The following is a 16,491-nucleotide window of genomic DNA, read 5'->3' as shown; positions in this document are numbered from 1 at the left end:
CTCATATTTGTTTTTCATTTTAAAACATTATAGTCATGGAATCGGGGAGCTCAATTTGAGGCAAAGTTATTACACCTGCTAGGCATACTAATTAAAAATCCAGTTTAGTGGTATTAATTTAACAAGAAATTCAACATACCCCGTGTAATTTTTTTCTCCAAAATTTTTCATATGAAAAAATTTGGCCTCTATGCTTAGGATGGAGCATTTATAATTGAAAATTGAAAGGTTTTAGTGCCAGTTCTAAGAGCCCAAATTCTTTTGAGGTCAACCAGTTCCCTTATTTTATCCTGTTTTCTCCCAGGTACCCTATTAATCATCAAAATATAAGCAAAATCATCTAAAATAAATTTCTTTCCCAAAGGTTCAGCAACTCAGAAAAAGGTGCTAAATTTCCAAGATTAGCAAAATCTCCATCGTTTTACTTGAAAGAGGCTGGAAAATATTTATCCTGACTGTTTGGAAGGCAGCAAACTCTTTGAGATCATTTCCTTTGTACAATGAATACAATTGTTTTTGAAAGGAGTGATGTGCTGTTTGAACAGAATTCAATAAAACTTTTTTCTGATTCGTTTGAACCTTGAGCTTAAAATACAAGGGCAAAGAGCACCCCATCCAGCAAACAAAATTCAGACTAAAGAAAAAGATTCTAAAATACATATTATAAAACAAAAAGAGTTTCTCAGCTCCAAACTAGTTTCATTAAATTCAGGGAGCAAAAAAATTTAATACACCATAAAATAATAATTCTTTTCTTTTTTCTAAGCATGTGGACCCAAAAGAATTAGACTAAAATTTGAAATCACTTAAAATTATATAAAAAAATAACTAGCGTATGGCTTGGCAAAGAAAAAACTTTAATTAGTTGAAGTGGTTTATAATGGGAGACAGACCCTTGAAAAGTAGGACCCAAATTATGCCTTAAATTTTTTAAGCTTTTACTTCTGTATGACTTTTGGTCGAGACACCTGAATAAGCCAAAAGCCAAAAAAACTGAAACAAATATAGGGATCATAATTTGCCTTAAACATGAAGCCGTGGGCTTTCCTAAAGATAGACCTGAAAAGACTAGAAAAAAGGCAACCTAAAAGGATTGAAATGTATTGAACGTGGTTCAGAAAGAGTCCAAACTTGCTATTGAAAGAAAATTGTTCCACAAATAGATCGTAAAAATACACAAGATTTTCAAACAGTTGATCTGAGAAAATTACCCAATTGTTTTCGAATGACTTATAAATTACATCCGCAATTGCCTGGGGACAAAAATTTAATTGGGGGTATGAACCATCTAAATAGACCAAAAACTAATTCCAACCAGCTTCAAAATAATATGCGTAAACCCTTTGATCAAGCAGTCCCTAACACAATTCATTTTCAAAGTTTGACGCAATTGAAATGCAATGTTTGTGTACAAATTTCATGCACAAAAATCGTTTCAATTATCACATTTTCTCTTTGGCAACTTTATTATATGTGTGGATGTGCTCTGGGTGGATTTTTAGCAAGGATTTAATTATCCAGATGGAACTTTCCACAGGGAGAGAGGGATTAAATTTACAGTGAGGGAAGGGAACTCCTAATGGAGGATGAGCCATAGTCACTAGCATTATTTGAAAAAAGAGATCGTAAACTGAAGCAAAACTATTTCAACTGAATGTTAGGAGTATCCTTAAAACTGAAAATGAGCGGAAACTATTCTGTATGTGAAAGAGTTGTCCCACCTACTTGTTATTAATGCTAAAGTTTAACTGTTTGTCCCAATTTTGTAAAAACGACTCATAAAACCCAAGGACCTTTTAATAAGAACAGAAAACTTTTTTAAATGTTCTGAAAACTTTAGCGTAAAGAGCAAGGTAATAATGAACCTTTTCATATACGGAATGAAAAAACTTGCTCTTTTTACGGAATGAAAAGAATATGTGCTTATTAAAGTCTTCTATTCTTAAAACTTTTTAATAATATTTTTTTATCGAGCTCCAATTGCCTTTGTGTTTGAGCATTAATTTTTGAAGTAGTTTAGGTTGAAAAAAAAGAAAAAAGAAAAAAATAGCAAAAGGAGCATCATTGAAGAAGGAGTATCTCCCTTTTAATACTCAGGAGTTTATGTTCGTTTGCAATTTTGAGACGCTTTTTATATTCATTTGTAAAAAAAAATCGTTTTTTGTTGTTGTAGTTCTTGCTATGAATACCGTACCCACGCTTACCATAAAATGAAAGTAAACGAATTGGGCATAATCTGATGTTGGTAAGGTCTGAAGAACAGCCCCCCCCCCCACTCTTTACTAAAACATAAATCTTCTGAATCCTCTGCATAATTGCTTATGCATAGCACCACAATAGCCTTAAAAATTTTATAGAACTTCAAATAAATCAAGTCAGTTTAAAGGATCTGTAAAGGCTACTACGTAAGAATGAAATATGTAATAAAAGCGTAGCCACTAAGCAGGATAGAAGCTTCCAATAAAAAAAAATCCTGCACAGGATTGAAGTTTCTAAAACGGAAGATCATAACGATGTTTTTTAATAATTTTAAATCTGTTAACATGCTCAGATATTTCCTACAATAGCGTCTTTTGAGCGAATTAAATAAAAAAAACTAGTTTTTTAAACTGAAAGTAAGGAGCGATATTAAAACTTAAAACGAACAAAAATTACTCCGTATATGAAATGGGTCGTCCCCTCCGCAATCCCTCGCTCTTTACGCTAAAGTTTTGAATTGTTTTAAAAAGCAGAATTGTGGCAAAGAGTCAAACTTTAGCGTAAAGAGCGAGGGATTGCGGAGGGGACGACCCATTTCATATACGGAGTAATTTCTGTTCGTTTTAAGTTTTAATATCGCTCCTTACTTTCAGTTTCAAAAACTAGTTTTTTTTTATTTAATTTCTGAACGTTTTTGAATTAATGCATTTTTGATTTTGGCTCTCCGCACATAAATTATTAAAATGAAATTTGTATATTAATTTTTTTTTTGCTAAACAGCTTTCTCTTAGTTTTGATCAGACGATTTTGAGAAATAAGGGGGTGGGGAAGGAGGCCTAGTTGCCCTCCAATTTTTTGGTTACTTAAAAAGGCAACTAGAACTTTTAATTTTTAACGAACGTTTTTATTAGTAAAAAATATACGTAACTTAAGAATTAACTTACGTAACAAACTTTTATATTCTTACATTTTGTATTATGTATATGAGGGGGTTTGTCCCCCCTTAATGCCTCGCCTTTTACACTAAATCTTAAGTTTTGTCCCAATCCCTTAAGAATGACCCCTGAATCAGAAAGGCCATAGAATAAATAGTTGAAATTACTAAAAATACTTTAGCATAAAGAGCAAGGTATTTATCTCCTCCTAAATACCTCGCTCTTTATGCTAAAGTATTTTTAGAACCCCTCATATGCGTAAAAATCTCTGTTCGTTTTAAGTTTTAATGCTACTCCTTACTTTCAGTTGAAAACTCCTTACTCCTACTCCTTACTTTCAGTTGAAAAAACTTTCGTGTTTATTTTTTCATCGTTTTTTATAGTAATGCTAGAAAATTCAGCGCCCTTTTCATTGAATTTCTCTTCCCCCATGACATATTCCTCCAAGAGAAAATCCTCCCACATAGCCCCCTCCCATCAACCCCAACTCAAACCAAAAAAAAATCCCCCTGAAAGCGTTTGTACACTTCCCAATAACCATTACTGTATATAAACACTGGACAAAGTTTGTAACTTGCAGCCCCTCCCCCAGGGATTGTGGGGAAGTGAGTCATTCCAACGACATAGTTAATATGGTTTTCGACTATGCGGAACAAAATGGCTATCTCAAAATTTGGATTCGTTGTTTTTGGGAAAAAATTAGCGTGGGAGGGGGCCTAGGTGCCCTCCAATTTTTTTGGTCACTTAAAAAGGGCACTAGAACTTTTTATTTCCGTTAGATTGAGCCCTATTGCGAGATTCTAGGAACACTTGGTCGATCTGATGCCCGTTGGGAAAAAAAAAGCTGATTAAATTATATGTCATCCATTTTTTGGTAGAAAAATTTCTTCCTTAGATGTACCAGTTTCAAAGCTTAAAGGGATTGACAACTTCAGTAGTAAGGTACACACTAAAACCAAAACTAGGCCGATACTAACTCTGAGACATATAGGAGAGTTTTAACCAACAGTCGGCTGTTTGCTCATAATCATATTTGGAAATGAGGGGTTCGAAACTTTTGATAGTTGGTGTACCTATTTTTCTTTGCCCGGTGTATTTGATGTTAAGACCTATTTGGTTCAAGTGGTAAGACATGTAGGGGACTTGTAAGTAATAATCGGCTGTTAGGCTAAAACAATCTTCAGCGATGAGGGGCTTGCAACTTTTGCTAGTTGCAATGAGGGGTTTGCAACTTTTGGTAGTTGCAATGAGGGGTTGGCAACTTTTGCTAGTTGCAATGAGGGATTTGCAACTTTTGCGAGTTGGTGTACCTAGTATTTATCTTAAGATCCTTACAGATTAACAACTTCAGCAGTTAATCAAATCGAGGAAACAAAACCAAAGTGTTGCTCTTGCATCACTTTACCATCACTTTACTCGGCGAAGCCGAACAAAGGTTGCCGCAACACCTCACGTTGCCCATGCAATGTAGATCTAGTTTATTCTTATTCCAAACCTGTATATCTAAAATGTGCAGTGTTTACCAGGGGATGGTACATGTTTAGTAAAATAAGCTAGACATATAAAAGTTTTGCTTAGGTTTTGAAAACCTTAAAAATCTTCTTTACAAAATAGTTACTCTTTCCTAACTGTCGAGGTTGTTGACCATCAGAAATCGTGTACACTATTTTGTGTAGCATGGATTTCTTGGTAATATTTAAAAAACGATAAGAAATTGAATAAAAATTCAGTTTTTTTCAACTGAAAGTACTGTGACATTAAAAATTCAAACAAACAGAAATTATTCCTTATGTGAGGGGGCTGCTCTCCCTCCCCTCTGAAAAAAATAAAAAGGTCATTGGAGTATTAATTCTACATGACATTTAAATTAAAAACGTGCAAACATTAACTAAAAAAAAGTTTTTCTGAGGGAAATAGCAAACAGTCGGCTGTTAGGCTAAAATCATCTTCGGCGATGAGGAGTTTGCAACTTTTGTGAGTTGCTGTGCCTAGTATTCATTTTAAGATCCTTACATATTAACAACTTCAGCAGTTAATCGAATCGAGGAAACAAAACCAAAGTGTTGCTCTTGCATCGCTTTACTCGGCGAAGCCGAACAAAGGTTGCCGCAACACCTCATGTTGCCCATGCAATGTAGATCTAGTTTATTCTTATTCCAAACCTGTATATCTAAAATTTGTGGTGTTTACCAGGGGGTGGTATATGTTTAGTAAAAAAAAGCTAGAAATATAAAAGTTTTGCTTAGGTTTTGAAAACCTTACAAATCTTCTTTAGAAAAATAGTTACTCTTTCCTAACTACCGAGGTTGTCGACCATCAGAAATCATGTACACTATTTTTGTAGCAGGGATTTCTTGGTATTATTAAAAAAAAACGATAAGAAATTGAATAAAAATTCAGTTTTTTCAACTGAAAATAAAGAGTAACATTAGCCTATAAATTCAAACAAACAGAAATTATTCCTTATGTGAGGGGGCTGCTCTCCCTCCCCTCCAAAAAAAAGGTCATTGAAGTATTACTTCTACATTTTTCTACATTCTACAAAAAATTATTGCTTCGCAGTCTTACTAACATATATCAATAAAACTAATACAGATTAACCAACTAATTATATTTCCTTATGTCTGTAGGATTATTGAAAACTAGCGCTTTATCGAAAACGCAAAATAATATAGGCGCCTTGATGAAGTAAAAGCAAACCGATTAAGGATACTTTTTGCAATATGAAAAAAAAAATATTTTAGGTAATTCTTTAATTTTTATTTCGTTTAATTTGGTATCACTTTTTCACAATGGTTCAGTCCAATAATTGGCTCCCATTTTGTTCTGAAAAGCACATTTCCTGATTAGTTTGGAGACAAGTTTGAAGTGAAGCCACCTTGATAGTATGACGACTACCCTTGATACCCTTGATACCCTGAACTACCCTTGATAGTATAGACTACCCTTAGAATTTGTATCATAACTTGAAATTCCCTGTTGTATAGGGAGAAATAACAGGATTTCCAGAGTCCATATTCTGGCTTATTTGATCTTCATTTCGAGTAACAATAAAGCATATTTCTTAAAATTTTAAATTGTATATTACTGACTATTGGTGTCATAGGTGGTGATACCAAATTGTAACCTAATAAATCAATCTATTATTTCCCTATATTGTTCAATGACTTTGTGATTATTAAAAAAAGTATTTATTTTTGTGCTTAAGTATTTAAGATAAATTTAACTGTTTACTGAGAGCTACTGATATTCAAGATAAATTTAACTGTTTACTGAGAGCTACTGATATTACAGTTAGTGTAAGACTATGGTAAGGCTTATAGATTAATTTTTTGTGGTCAGGTTACGTACTCACTTTTAACTCCAAAGTCAATATTCTTGTTTTTTATACTTGACTTTTATGTTTTCAGTAAAGTACTAGTTTTCTATAATTCTACAAACCAGTAGAAATACAATTAGTTGGTTTATTTGTACTAGATTTATTGCTTTATGTTACAAAAACTGTGAAGTAATAATTTTAGTCCGTTTTAAGATTCAACTATAATCTTTTCTTCCCTCAGAAAGACTTTGTTTCTTTAAATTAATGTGCCGTGTATGAACCCTCAGTATTCCATGTAATATCAGTTAATGTGAAAAGTTTAGTGTTATAGCACTGAATGAGAAATTTTTTTAATCTCTTTCCCATATTAGCCAAAAAAAAATTTATGTTCTCTTCTGCAAGAATTTCATATTTAAAATCCTCAAAGGAATGAAGGAAACAGCTTCAAAATAGCAATTTTTTAAATGAAACCAATGCCTAAATATTACTCACTCAGATGTCTTCAACCAATGCCTAAATATTGCTCACTCAGATGTCTTGAACCAATGCCTAAATATTGCTCACTCAGTTGTCTTGAACCAATGCCTAAATATTGCTCGCTCAGATGTCTTGAACCAATGCTGAAATATTACTCACTCAGATGTATTGAACCAATGCCTAAATATTGCTCACTCAGATGTCTTGAACCAATGCCTAAATATTGCTCACTCAGATGTCTTGAACCAATGCCTAAATATTGCTCACTCAGATGTCTTGAACCAATGCCTAAATATTGCTCACTCAGATGTATTGAACCAATGCCTAAATATTTCTCACTCAGATGTCTTGAACCAATGCCTAAATATTGCTCACTCAGATGTCTTAAACCAATGCCTAAATATCGCTCACTCAGATGTCTTGAACCAATGCCTAAATATTGCTCACTCAGATGTCTTGAACTAATGCCTAAATATTGCTCACTCAGATGTCTTGAACCAATGCCTAAATATTGCTCACTCAGATGTCTTGAACCAATGCCTAAATATTGCTCACTCAGATGTCTTGAACCAATGCTTAAATATTACTCACTCAGATGTCTTGAACCAATGCCTAAATATTGCTCACTCAGATGTCTTGAACCAATCCCTAAATATTGCTCACTCAGATGTCTTGAACCAATGCCTAAATATTGCTCACTCAGATGTCTTGAACCAATGCCTAAATATTGCTCACTCAGATGTCTTGAACCAATGCTTAAATATTACTCACTCAGATGTCTTGAACCAATGCCTAAATATTGCTCACTCAGATGTCTTGAACCAATCCCTAAATATTGCTCACTCAGATGTCTTGAACCAATGCCTAAATATTGCTCACTCAGATGTCTTGAACCAATGCCTAAATATTGCTCACTCAGATGTCTTGAACCAATGCTTAAATATTACTCACTCAGATGTCTTGAACCAATGCTTAAATATTACTCACTCAGATGTCTTGATTACGAAAAAGAAATGATGAAAAGGGGACAGATAAAATAAAACTATTCCCAAATGCTGGGCCCAAAGACTCGTAGACTAGGAATGACTGGCTAAGAAAATGTAACAAACCAAAAGGTTAATTTCTAAAACAAACAACCCATCCCTTGGGGTGTTTCATCATGTATTGTTCTTAGTGTACCAATTTCCCAGATTGCAATACCTTACTTACAACAAATTCAAAGTCAGAATAAATTCACTTACGATTAGCATAAACCTCAGTATAAACACTAAACGCAATTCCTGAAACAGTTACTTCGTCATCAACCTGATATGCTTGCAATCGTGTTGAGACAGTTTCCGCATCATATTCAGTGATATTTGAAACCAAAACTATTTCCATTTGCACTTGGGATCCGGTTGAATCTCGCTGACGTCTATTTGAGGGAGCAAAACCTAACACCGACGTACGAGCATCAGGAAACACGACCTTTAACTGAAATACAATCCATTATTTACTATAAGCACAGAGCGTAAATATCACACTCTACAGTGTATAGTTTAAAGCCAAAGACATTTTTCTGTTAGGTCCTCAATCCATATAAGCCAGATTCTTACCCAAATCGAAGAAGTCAGAGGGAAACCTCCAGCATTTTTATTGTGTGGGGGGGGGCAAGATGAGTCCATTTCCAGATGGTCAAGGGGATTAGGATATATAATAATGTTTTTATCCACATTATTAGGGGGCAACCACCCCCTCCCAAAAAGTCCTTGATGGAGATCCGCTGAAACTTGTTGATTTACTTACATTGAAATTAATTTCCCCCCTTTTTGATCGTTTCTATTTGTGTATGATATAAAAGTGGAAAAGAGGATAAGGATTGATGAGAACTGATCACTTAATTGTTAGCTAGGCTACTGGAAATTTTTGGGGGTATTATGATAGTCATAGATTATTTCATTCCAAATAAGATGCCACATTGTTTTGGCTATTCTTAAAAGTTATTTTTCCTCGTTTTTTCATCTTTAAAGTATAGAATAGATTTGAAATACTTTGAGAAAACCTATTAGCCTTTTGTAATGAATTAAATAAGAAAAACTAGTTTTTTAAACTGAAAGTAAGGAGCGATATTAAAACTTAAAACGAACAGAAATTACTCCGTATGAAATGGGTTGTCCCCTCCGCAATCCCTCGCTCTTTACGCTAAAGTTTTGAATTGTTTTAAAAAGTAGAATTGTGGCAAAGAATCAAACTTTAGCGTAAAGAGCACGGGATTGCGGAGGGGACAACCCATTTCATATACGGAGTAATTTCTGTTCGTTTTAAGTTTTAATATCGCTCCTTACTTTCAGTTTAAAAAACTAATTTTTTTTATTTAATTTCTGAACGTTTTAGAATTAATGCATTTTTGATTTTGGCTCTCCGCACATTAATTATTAAATTGAAATTTGTATATTAATTTTTTTGGCTAAACGACATTCTCTTAGTTTTGATCAGACGATTTTGAGAAATAAGGGGTGGGGAAGGAGGCCTAGTTGCCCTCCAATTTTTCGGTTACTTAAAAAGGCAACTAGAACTTTTAATTTTTAACGAACGTTTTTATTAGTAAAAAAATATACGTAACTTAAGAATTAACTTACGTAACAAACTTTTATGCTCTTATATTTTTTATTATGTATATGAGGGGGTTTGTCCCCTCGTTAATACCTTGCCTTTTACACTAAATCTTAAGTTTTGTCACAATCAAACAGTTCGTGGTAACGAACTGTAGTAAGGAGCGACCCGGCTCAATAGTAGCCAAAACTCTAAAAAATGGAATGTTGATACCAATATCTACATCAAAAGAATCGCATTTTAATGCTGATTTTAAATATATAAGTTTCATCAAGTTTAGTCTTACCCATCAAAAGTTACGAGCCTGAGAAAATTTGCGTTATTTTAGAAAATAGGGGGAAACGCCCCCTAGAAGTCATAGAATCTCGAAATAACGAAAATCAGACCATCTGATTCAGCGTATCAGAGAACCCTACTGTAGAAGTTTCAAGCTCCTATCTACAAAAATGTGGAATTTTGTATTTTTTGCCAGAAGGCAGATCACGGATGCGTGTTTATTTGTTTTTTTGTTTTTTTGTTGTTTTTTTTTCTTTTTCCCAGGGGTGATCGTATCAACCCAGTTGTCCTAGAATGTTGCAAGAGGGCTCATTCTAACGGAAATGAAAAGTTCTAGTGCCCTTTTTAAGTGACCAAAAAAATTGGTGGGCACCTAGGCCCCCTCCCAAGCTAATTATTTTACAAAGTTATCGGATCAAAATTGTGAGATAGCCATTTTATTCAGCGTAGTCGAAAAACCTTATAACTATGTCTTAGGGGACGACTTACTCCCCCACAGTCCCCATGGGAGGGGCAACAAGTTACAAACTTTGACCAATGCTTACATATAGTAATGGTTATTGGGAAGTGTACAGGCGTTTTCAGGAGGATTTTTTGGTTGGGGGAGGGGTTGAGAAGAGGGGGATATGCTGGGGGAACTTTACATCGATAGTTTGTCATGGGGGAAGGAAATCTCCGTGAAGGGAGCGCAGGATTTACTAGCATTATTTAAAAACACAATGAAAAAATAAACATGAAAAAGTTCTTTCAGCTGGAAGTAAGGAACAGCATTAAAACTTAAAACAAACAGAAATTATTACCCATTTGAGGGGCTCACCTCCTCCTAATACCTCGCTCTTTACGTTAAAGTATTTTTAGTAATTTCAACTATTTATTCTACGGCTTTTGTGATTCTGGGTTCATTCTTAATGAATTGGGACGAAATTTAAGCTTTAGTGTAAAGAGCGAGGATCTGACAAGGGGGCGAACCCCCTTATATATGTAATAAAAATATGAGAGTACAAAAGTTCTTTACGTAAGCTAATTTATAAGTTACGTAAATCTTTTACTAATAAAAATATTCGTAAAAAATTAAAAGCTCTAGTTGCCTTTTTAATTGACCAAAAAATCGGAGGGCAACTAGGCTTCCTCCCCCGCTCTTTTTTCTCAAAATCATTCGATCAAAATTATGAGAAAGCTATTTAGCCAAAAAAAAAAAAAAATACAAATTTCGTTTTAATTATTCCTCTGTGGAAAGCCAAAATCAAAACATGCATTGATTCAAAACCGTTCAGAAATTAAATAAAAAAAACAAGTTTTTTTAACTGAAAGTAAGGAGCGACATTAAAACTTAAAACGAACAGAAATTACTTCGTATATGAAAGAGGCTGCTTCCTCATCAACGCCCCGCTCTTTAAGCTAAAGTTTTTTACTGTTTTAAAAAGAAGAATTGAGAATCAGAGTCAAACTTTAGCGTAAAGAGCGGGGCGTTGATGAGGAAGCAGCCTCTTTCATATACGAAGTAATTTCTGTTCGTTTTAAGTTTTAATGTCGCTCCCTACTTTCAGTTCAAAAAACTTGTTTTTTTTATTTAATTCTTTAAGAATGACCCCTGAATCAGAAAGGCCGTGGAATAAATAGTTGAAATTACTAAAAATACTTAGCACAAAGAGCAAGGTATTTATCTCCTTTTAAATACCTCGCTCTTTATGCTAAACTATTTTTAGAACCCCTCATATGCGCAATAATCTCTGTTAGTTTTAAGTTTTAATGCTACTTTTTACTTTCAGTTGAAAAACTTTTTCCTGTTTATATTTTCATTGTTTTTTTTTATAGTAATGCCAGAAAATCCCGCGCCCTTTTCATTGAATTTCTCTTCCCCCTAGTAGCTAGGCTACTGGAAATTTTTGGAGGTATTATGATAGTCATAGATTATTTCATGCCAAATAAGATGCCACTTTGTTTTGGCTATTCTTAAAAGTTATTTTTCCTCATTTTTTCATCTTTTAGGTATAGAATAGATTTGAAATGCTTTGAGAAAACCTATTAGCCTGTTGTAATCAATTAGTTAATAAAAAAAACTAGACTAGAACCTGATATATTTAATAGGCTTATTTCAAGCCCTTCTCTTAGGAACAAAGGGGTATGAACTTTTGAGCATATTCTTATGTGGATTTAACCTACGTCTCGTTGCTCGAAAATTGGTGACTGTGAAGATGATAGCTATTCGCTAAAAAGAAATGAGAATACTTAAACATCACGTTCTAAAACATCACGAAAATACAGTTCTTGCCTTTTTTGTTAATTTCAATAGACTCTGTTAATTTTTACAGGTGGTTAGCAGCTAACCACAACAGTTTACCCTAACAAAATACCAAAGGATGGTCAGTATACCTTAAATACTAATAAAAGGCATTAGGCTTGTTTTGATTAATAAAATTCAATATTTAACATTTTCAATTTCGAAAAAACTCGAAAGTACGGGTCTAGCACAGATATTGATAGTTGTTTGTTTTTGGCATCTCCTTCCAAATTTATTTTTCTCAACTACCATCTCGGCACCTTGTTGTCAATCATAGGGCACTGACCCTTTCAATATCCTACTATTCTTATTTTAATGTATCTTCCAGCCAGTGGCAGTCCTTCTCAGTGTCTGACCATGACGCAAAAAATAAATTAGACAATATATTGACGGATATAGATTGACACTGAAGCCAATATTGACAACCAAATTATGTCTAATGGTTTTTCCTCTGGATGTATGAAGCGTCACAAGCCAACACCAAACTTTGACCCCGATCTAAACCCTGACACAAGAAAAACTCCCTTGACGAGCAATACGAAGTAGAAGAAAAAAGCTCTTTTATTGGTATCGTTTCTCAAGATTAATGGTTGTTGAGGTGAATAGGGACTCTTCTCTCTAGTTTTGCGACAATTTTAATCTTTTTGAGCCAATCAAAAAGTCTAAAGTGGGCTGGTATGGCTCCCAGGGTGAGCTAAAGTAATGGTAGACATTTTGTCACAACCTAAGAAGAGTTTTTGACAAAAGGGAAAATGAGAAAGGTGAGTCTTATCAGAGCATACCGCAATAGAGGAGACACCAAAAGCTTAGCAAAGGACTATTTTTGAGTTCAGATGCATCGGTTACTTGTCGCCTGATGGCGGTTATTTCTTGAGCCCATTCGTAATAATACCAATGTGTATTTTAAGTTCGGAGGAGTGGGGGATGAAAGCATATATTCTTTTAACCTTAACAACTTTTTGCAGAAATAAACCACCTGTGATCAGACTTGCAGAACAAGAACATAATTTTCTACAGGAAGAATTCCCCGTTGGAGTTTCCTTTGGAAATTTTAAATAGTGGGTATTTGTAAGAATTTGCATTTAAAATTCGTTTTATTTGTCTTATTATCTCGCTGGCGTTCCCATTTTACAAGTGAAGATGCCTTGGGGAAATTGTCCAGGGAATAATTTTGGCGGAGTTAGGATTCCTTGCGGGATTTTTACATAACGGGGACTTTGCACAGAAGAAATTCACCCCCATAGGAATATCACCGGGAAAAATTACCCATTTAGAAGTTCTCTGCGGAACAAACTTTTCATGGGGAGGGGATCCTGGGAAATATTTTCAACGTTGGGGATTCCCCAATTACTTTAAAGGTATTAGTGATTAAATAAAAGCACTCTATCTTCAAATGAAAGTATGTGAAGGAGTAACTACAGGTGGAATTGTAAGTAAAAATTTCTGTGGGGGGGGGGAGATTCACAGTAAGGATGAAATTGTACTAGTGTAAATTCACAGTGGAAGAATTTTATGTGGGAGGAACTTTCTCTGGTGCATTTTCTAATGCGACAGTTTTCCACAGAGGGAGCAAAATTCCTAGGATTATTTGAAAAACGATCAGAAAAAAAACGTATTTTGTCCTACTATAAGTAAGGAGCACTATAAAAGCTTAAACAATAAATTATTCCGTATACGAGGCAAACTGTCCACTCTTCAATGCCTTGCTCTTTATGCTAAACTTCAATCTTTAGTCTAAAAGATATTTGAGCTTAAAGCATTAAGTTAGTTCATAACTGAAAGTGTTTTATTTACCCTTTCATTACCAGTGACTTGGAAAGTTACGTATTAAAACGAAATACGCCTCAATAAGCTTTTCTAATTATAATACACTTTGAAAAAGCAATTTTTATCTCTTTGAAATGATTATTTTGTACTGCTCACAAAGTTTCAGGGAAAGATCCCAGACATCATCGTAAAGAGTGGAGGTGTCTTTAAAGACACAGGAGAGATTCCACTCGTTCTAAAGTTTAATGCCACTGTTTACTTTCATATGTGATTATTGCTACTAAATTTTTATTTTCTAATGGTTTTGGGTACCAATGGCACACGTCACTCTTTACTTACAATTCATTGTGTATGTGAATCGATTTGCTTAAGAATACTCACAAATCTAAGGGCATTTCTCTTTAGTCTTAAATATCGGTAAGATGTTTTGTCGGCCAGATCCTCAGACCACGGAGCATCGTTTCGGAGCAAAAGTTGAGCTCTATAAACGTCATCTTCAATCTCGTGTATGGGGGTACAAGTTCCTGTTTTTGACATGACATAGTTTTCCATGCACTCACATGATAGGCCTTTTGATAAGCTTGGGACACAATCTCCATTTATAAGTTGGCAAAGCTTCTGATGATATCGTGGACACGGGGGCAAATTTTTTGGAAAACCTAAAAAACTATTACTTTTAAAATTTCAATTCTCATAAGAATACATCAAAAGATCACTCACAAATCTACTGAAATTTGGCAAGATGTTTGGTTTGCAAAATTAAAAGTATGAAGCGTCGTTTGAAAAGCTATTTTTTAACCATTTTACTATAATTATGAGTTTAATAAGATTTTACTAAAATTTTAAAGAAGAACCCAAACATTAACAAGACTGCATACTCCGTTTGCATTGATTCAGTCATAAGTTTATATAAAAAAAATGGTTCCTTAGATCCCAAAACAGTCTCAACACAAAAAAAGATCTAGTTTTCTGTTCTCTCTGAAAGTAACCGAAAAAAACTAGGTTAAAATATTTTTTACACATCCACTTAGAGTTATTCAGTTCATCTTAAATTTTATAGGTGAGGGGTTAAACCACCTACCTTCACCACCTACCTACCTTCCCACAACCTACCTTCAAGAACTAGGACGTTTGCCCATAAGTGTATACACTCCTTATTGTTCAGACAGTGTATTTAAAATTTTCGGGAAGCTGAGATTTATTAATATCACAAATAAACCCACTAAAAATATACAGAAAAAAATATTCTTCTAAAATATTTGTTGAGTGTATAAAATAGCTTTCACTTGACCAAAATCAATGAGGGCGAATTAATAAGAAACAGGGTCTTTAGTTCTGAATTGAGTCTGATCAAAGGATCCCCCTAATGCTTTCGATATTTTGTTTCTTTCTTTTGAATAATTGAATAAAATAAGTCTTCTTTCAAATGATAGTATAGAGCCAAATAGATGTTTTCATGAAAACGAATGGTCCTGCCTCCACAAAGTTTATTAAAATCTCAAGTGACAATTAGTTTTACAATTTTTAACTTATTATTGAGCACTTAGAAAATATTTGCATGTGTCATACTTGAAGTAAACAATTTTCCAAAAAGTGAATAATAAATATTACGTGCGTTATGATTTCAAACAGTAAATTAGTAAATCCCTTGTATGTTTATATCAAACAGTTCGTGGTAACGAACTGTAGTAAGGAGCGACCCGGCTCAATAGTAACCAAAACTCTAAAAAATGGAATTTTGATACCAATAGCTAGATCAAAATAATCACATTTTTATGCTGGTTTTAAATATATAAGTTTCATCAAGTTTAGTCTAACCCATCAAAAGTTACGAGCCTGAGAAAATCTGCGTTATTTTAGAAAATAGGGGAAAACGCCCCCTAAAAGTCATAGAATCTTAACGAAAATCACACCATCAGATTCAGCGTATCAGAGAACCCTACTGTAGAAGTTTCGAGCTCCTATCTACAAAAATGTGGAATTTTGCATTTTTTGCCAGAAGGCAGATCACGGATGCGTGTTTATTTGTTTTTTTGTTTTTTTGTTGTTTTTTTTTTTCCCCAGGGGTGATCGTATCGACCCAGTTGTCCTAGAATGTTGCAAGAGATCTCATTCTAACGGAAATGAAAAGTTCTAGTGCCCTTTTTAAGTGACCAAAAAAATTGGAGGGCACCTAGGCCCCCTCCCACGCTAATTATTTTCCCAAAGTCAACGGATCAAAATTCTGAGATAGCCATTTTATTCAGCGTAGTCGAACAACCTTATAACTATGTCTTTGGGGACGACTTACTCCCCCACAGTCCCCGTGGGAGGGGCAACAAGTTACAAACTTTGACCTGTGCTTACATATAGTAATGGTTATTGGGAAGTATACAGGCGTTTTCAGGAGGATTTTTTTGATTTGGGGGAGGGGTTGAGAAGAGGGGGATATGCTGGGGGAACTTTCCTTCGAGAATTTGTAATGGGAGAAGAAAATTTCCATGAAGGGAGAGCCGGATTTACTAGCATTATTTTAAAAAAAAACAATTAAAAAATAAAAGTGAAAAAGCTTTTTCAGCTGGAAGTAAGGAACAGCAATAAAACTTAAAACAAACAGAAATTATTACCCATATGAGGGGCTCACCTCCTTCTAATACCTCGCTCTT

General features: G+C 34.3%; 1 protein-coding gene across 3 annotated transcripts in view; it reads right to left on the bottom strand.

The window, feature by feature from the left end:
* The window catches only part of LOC136025429 (mucin-2-like), a 163,589-nt gene that overhangs the window by 58,746 nt on the left and 88,352 nt on the right, over nt 1–16,491 (bottom strand). For all 3 annotated transcript variants that reach the window (XM_065701458.1, XM_065701461.1, XM_065701460.1), the window contains exons 6-7: nt 14,228–14,505; nt 8,172–8,403 (exon numbers count right to left, since the gene is read on the bottom strand). In XM_065701458.1, the coding sequence (XP_065557530.1) occupies nt 8,172–8,403; nt 14,228–14,505 (510 nt within the window). The remainder of the gene's footprint in view (nt 1–8,171; nt 8,404–14,227; nt 14,506–16,491) is intronic.

Source organism: Artemia franciscana, chromosome 3 (genome assembly GCF_032884065.1).
Source record: "Artemia franciscana chromosome 3, ASM3288406v1, whole genome shotgun sequence".
In the NCBI taxonomy this organism is placed as follows: Eukaryota; Metazoa; Arthropoda; class Branchiopoda; order Anostraca; family Artemiidae; genus Artemia; species Artemia franciscana.
This window is presented reverse-complemented; position numbering and strand designations above follow the sequence as displayed.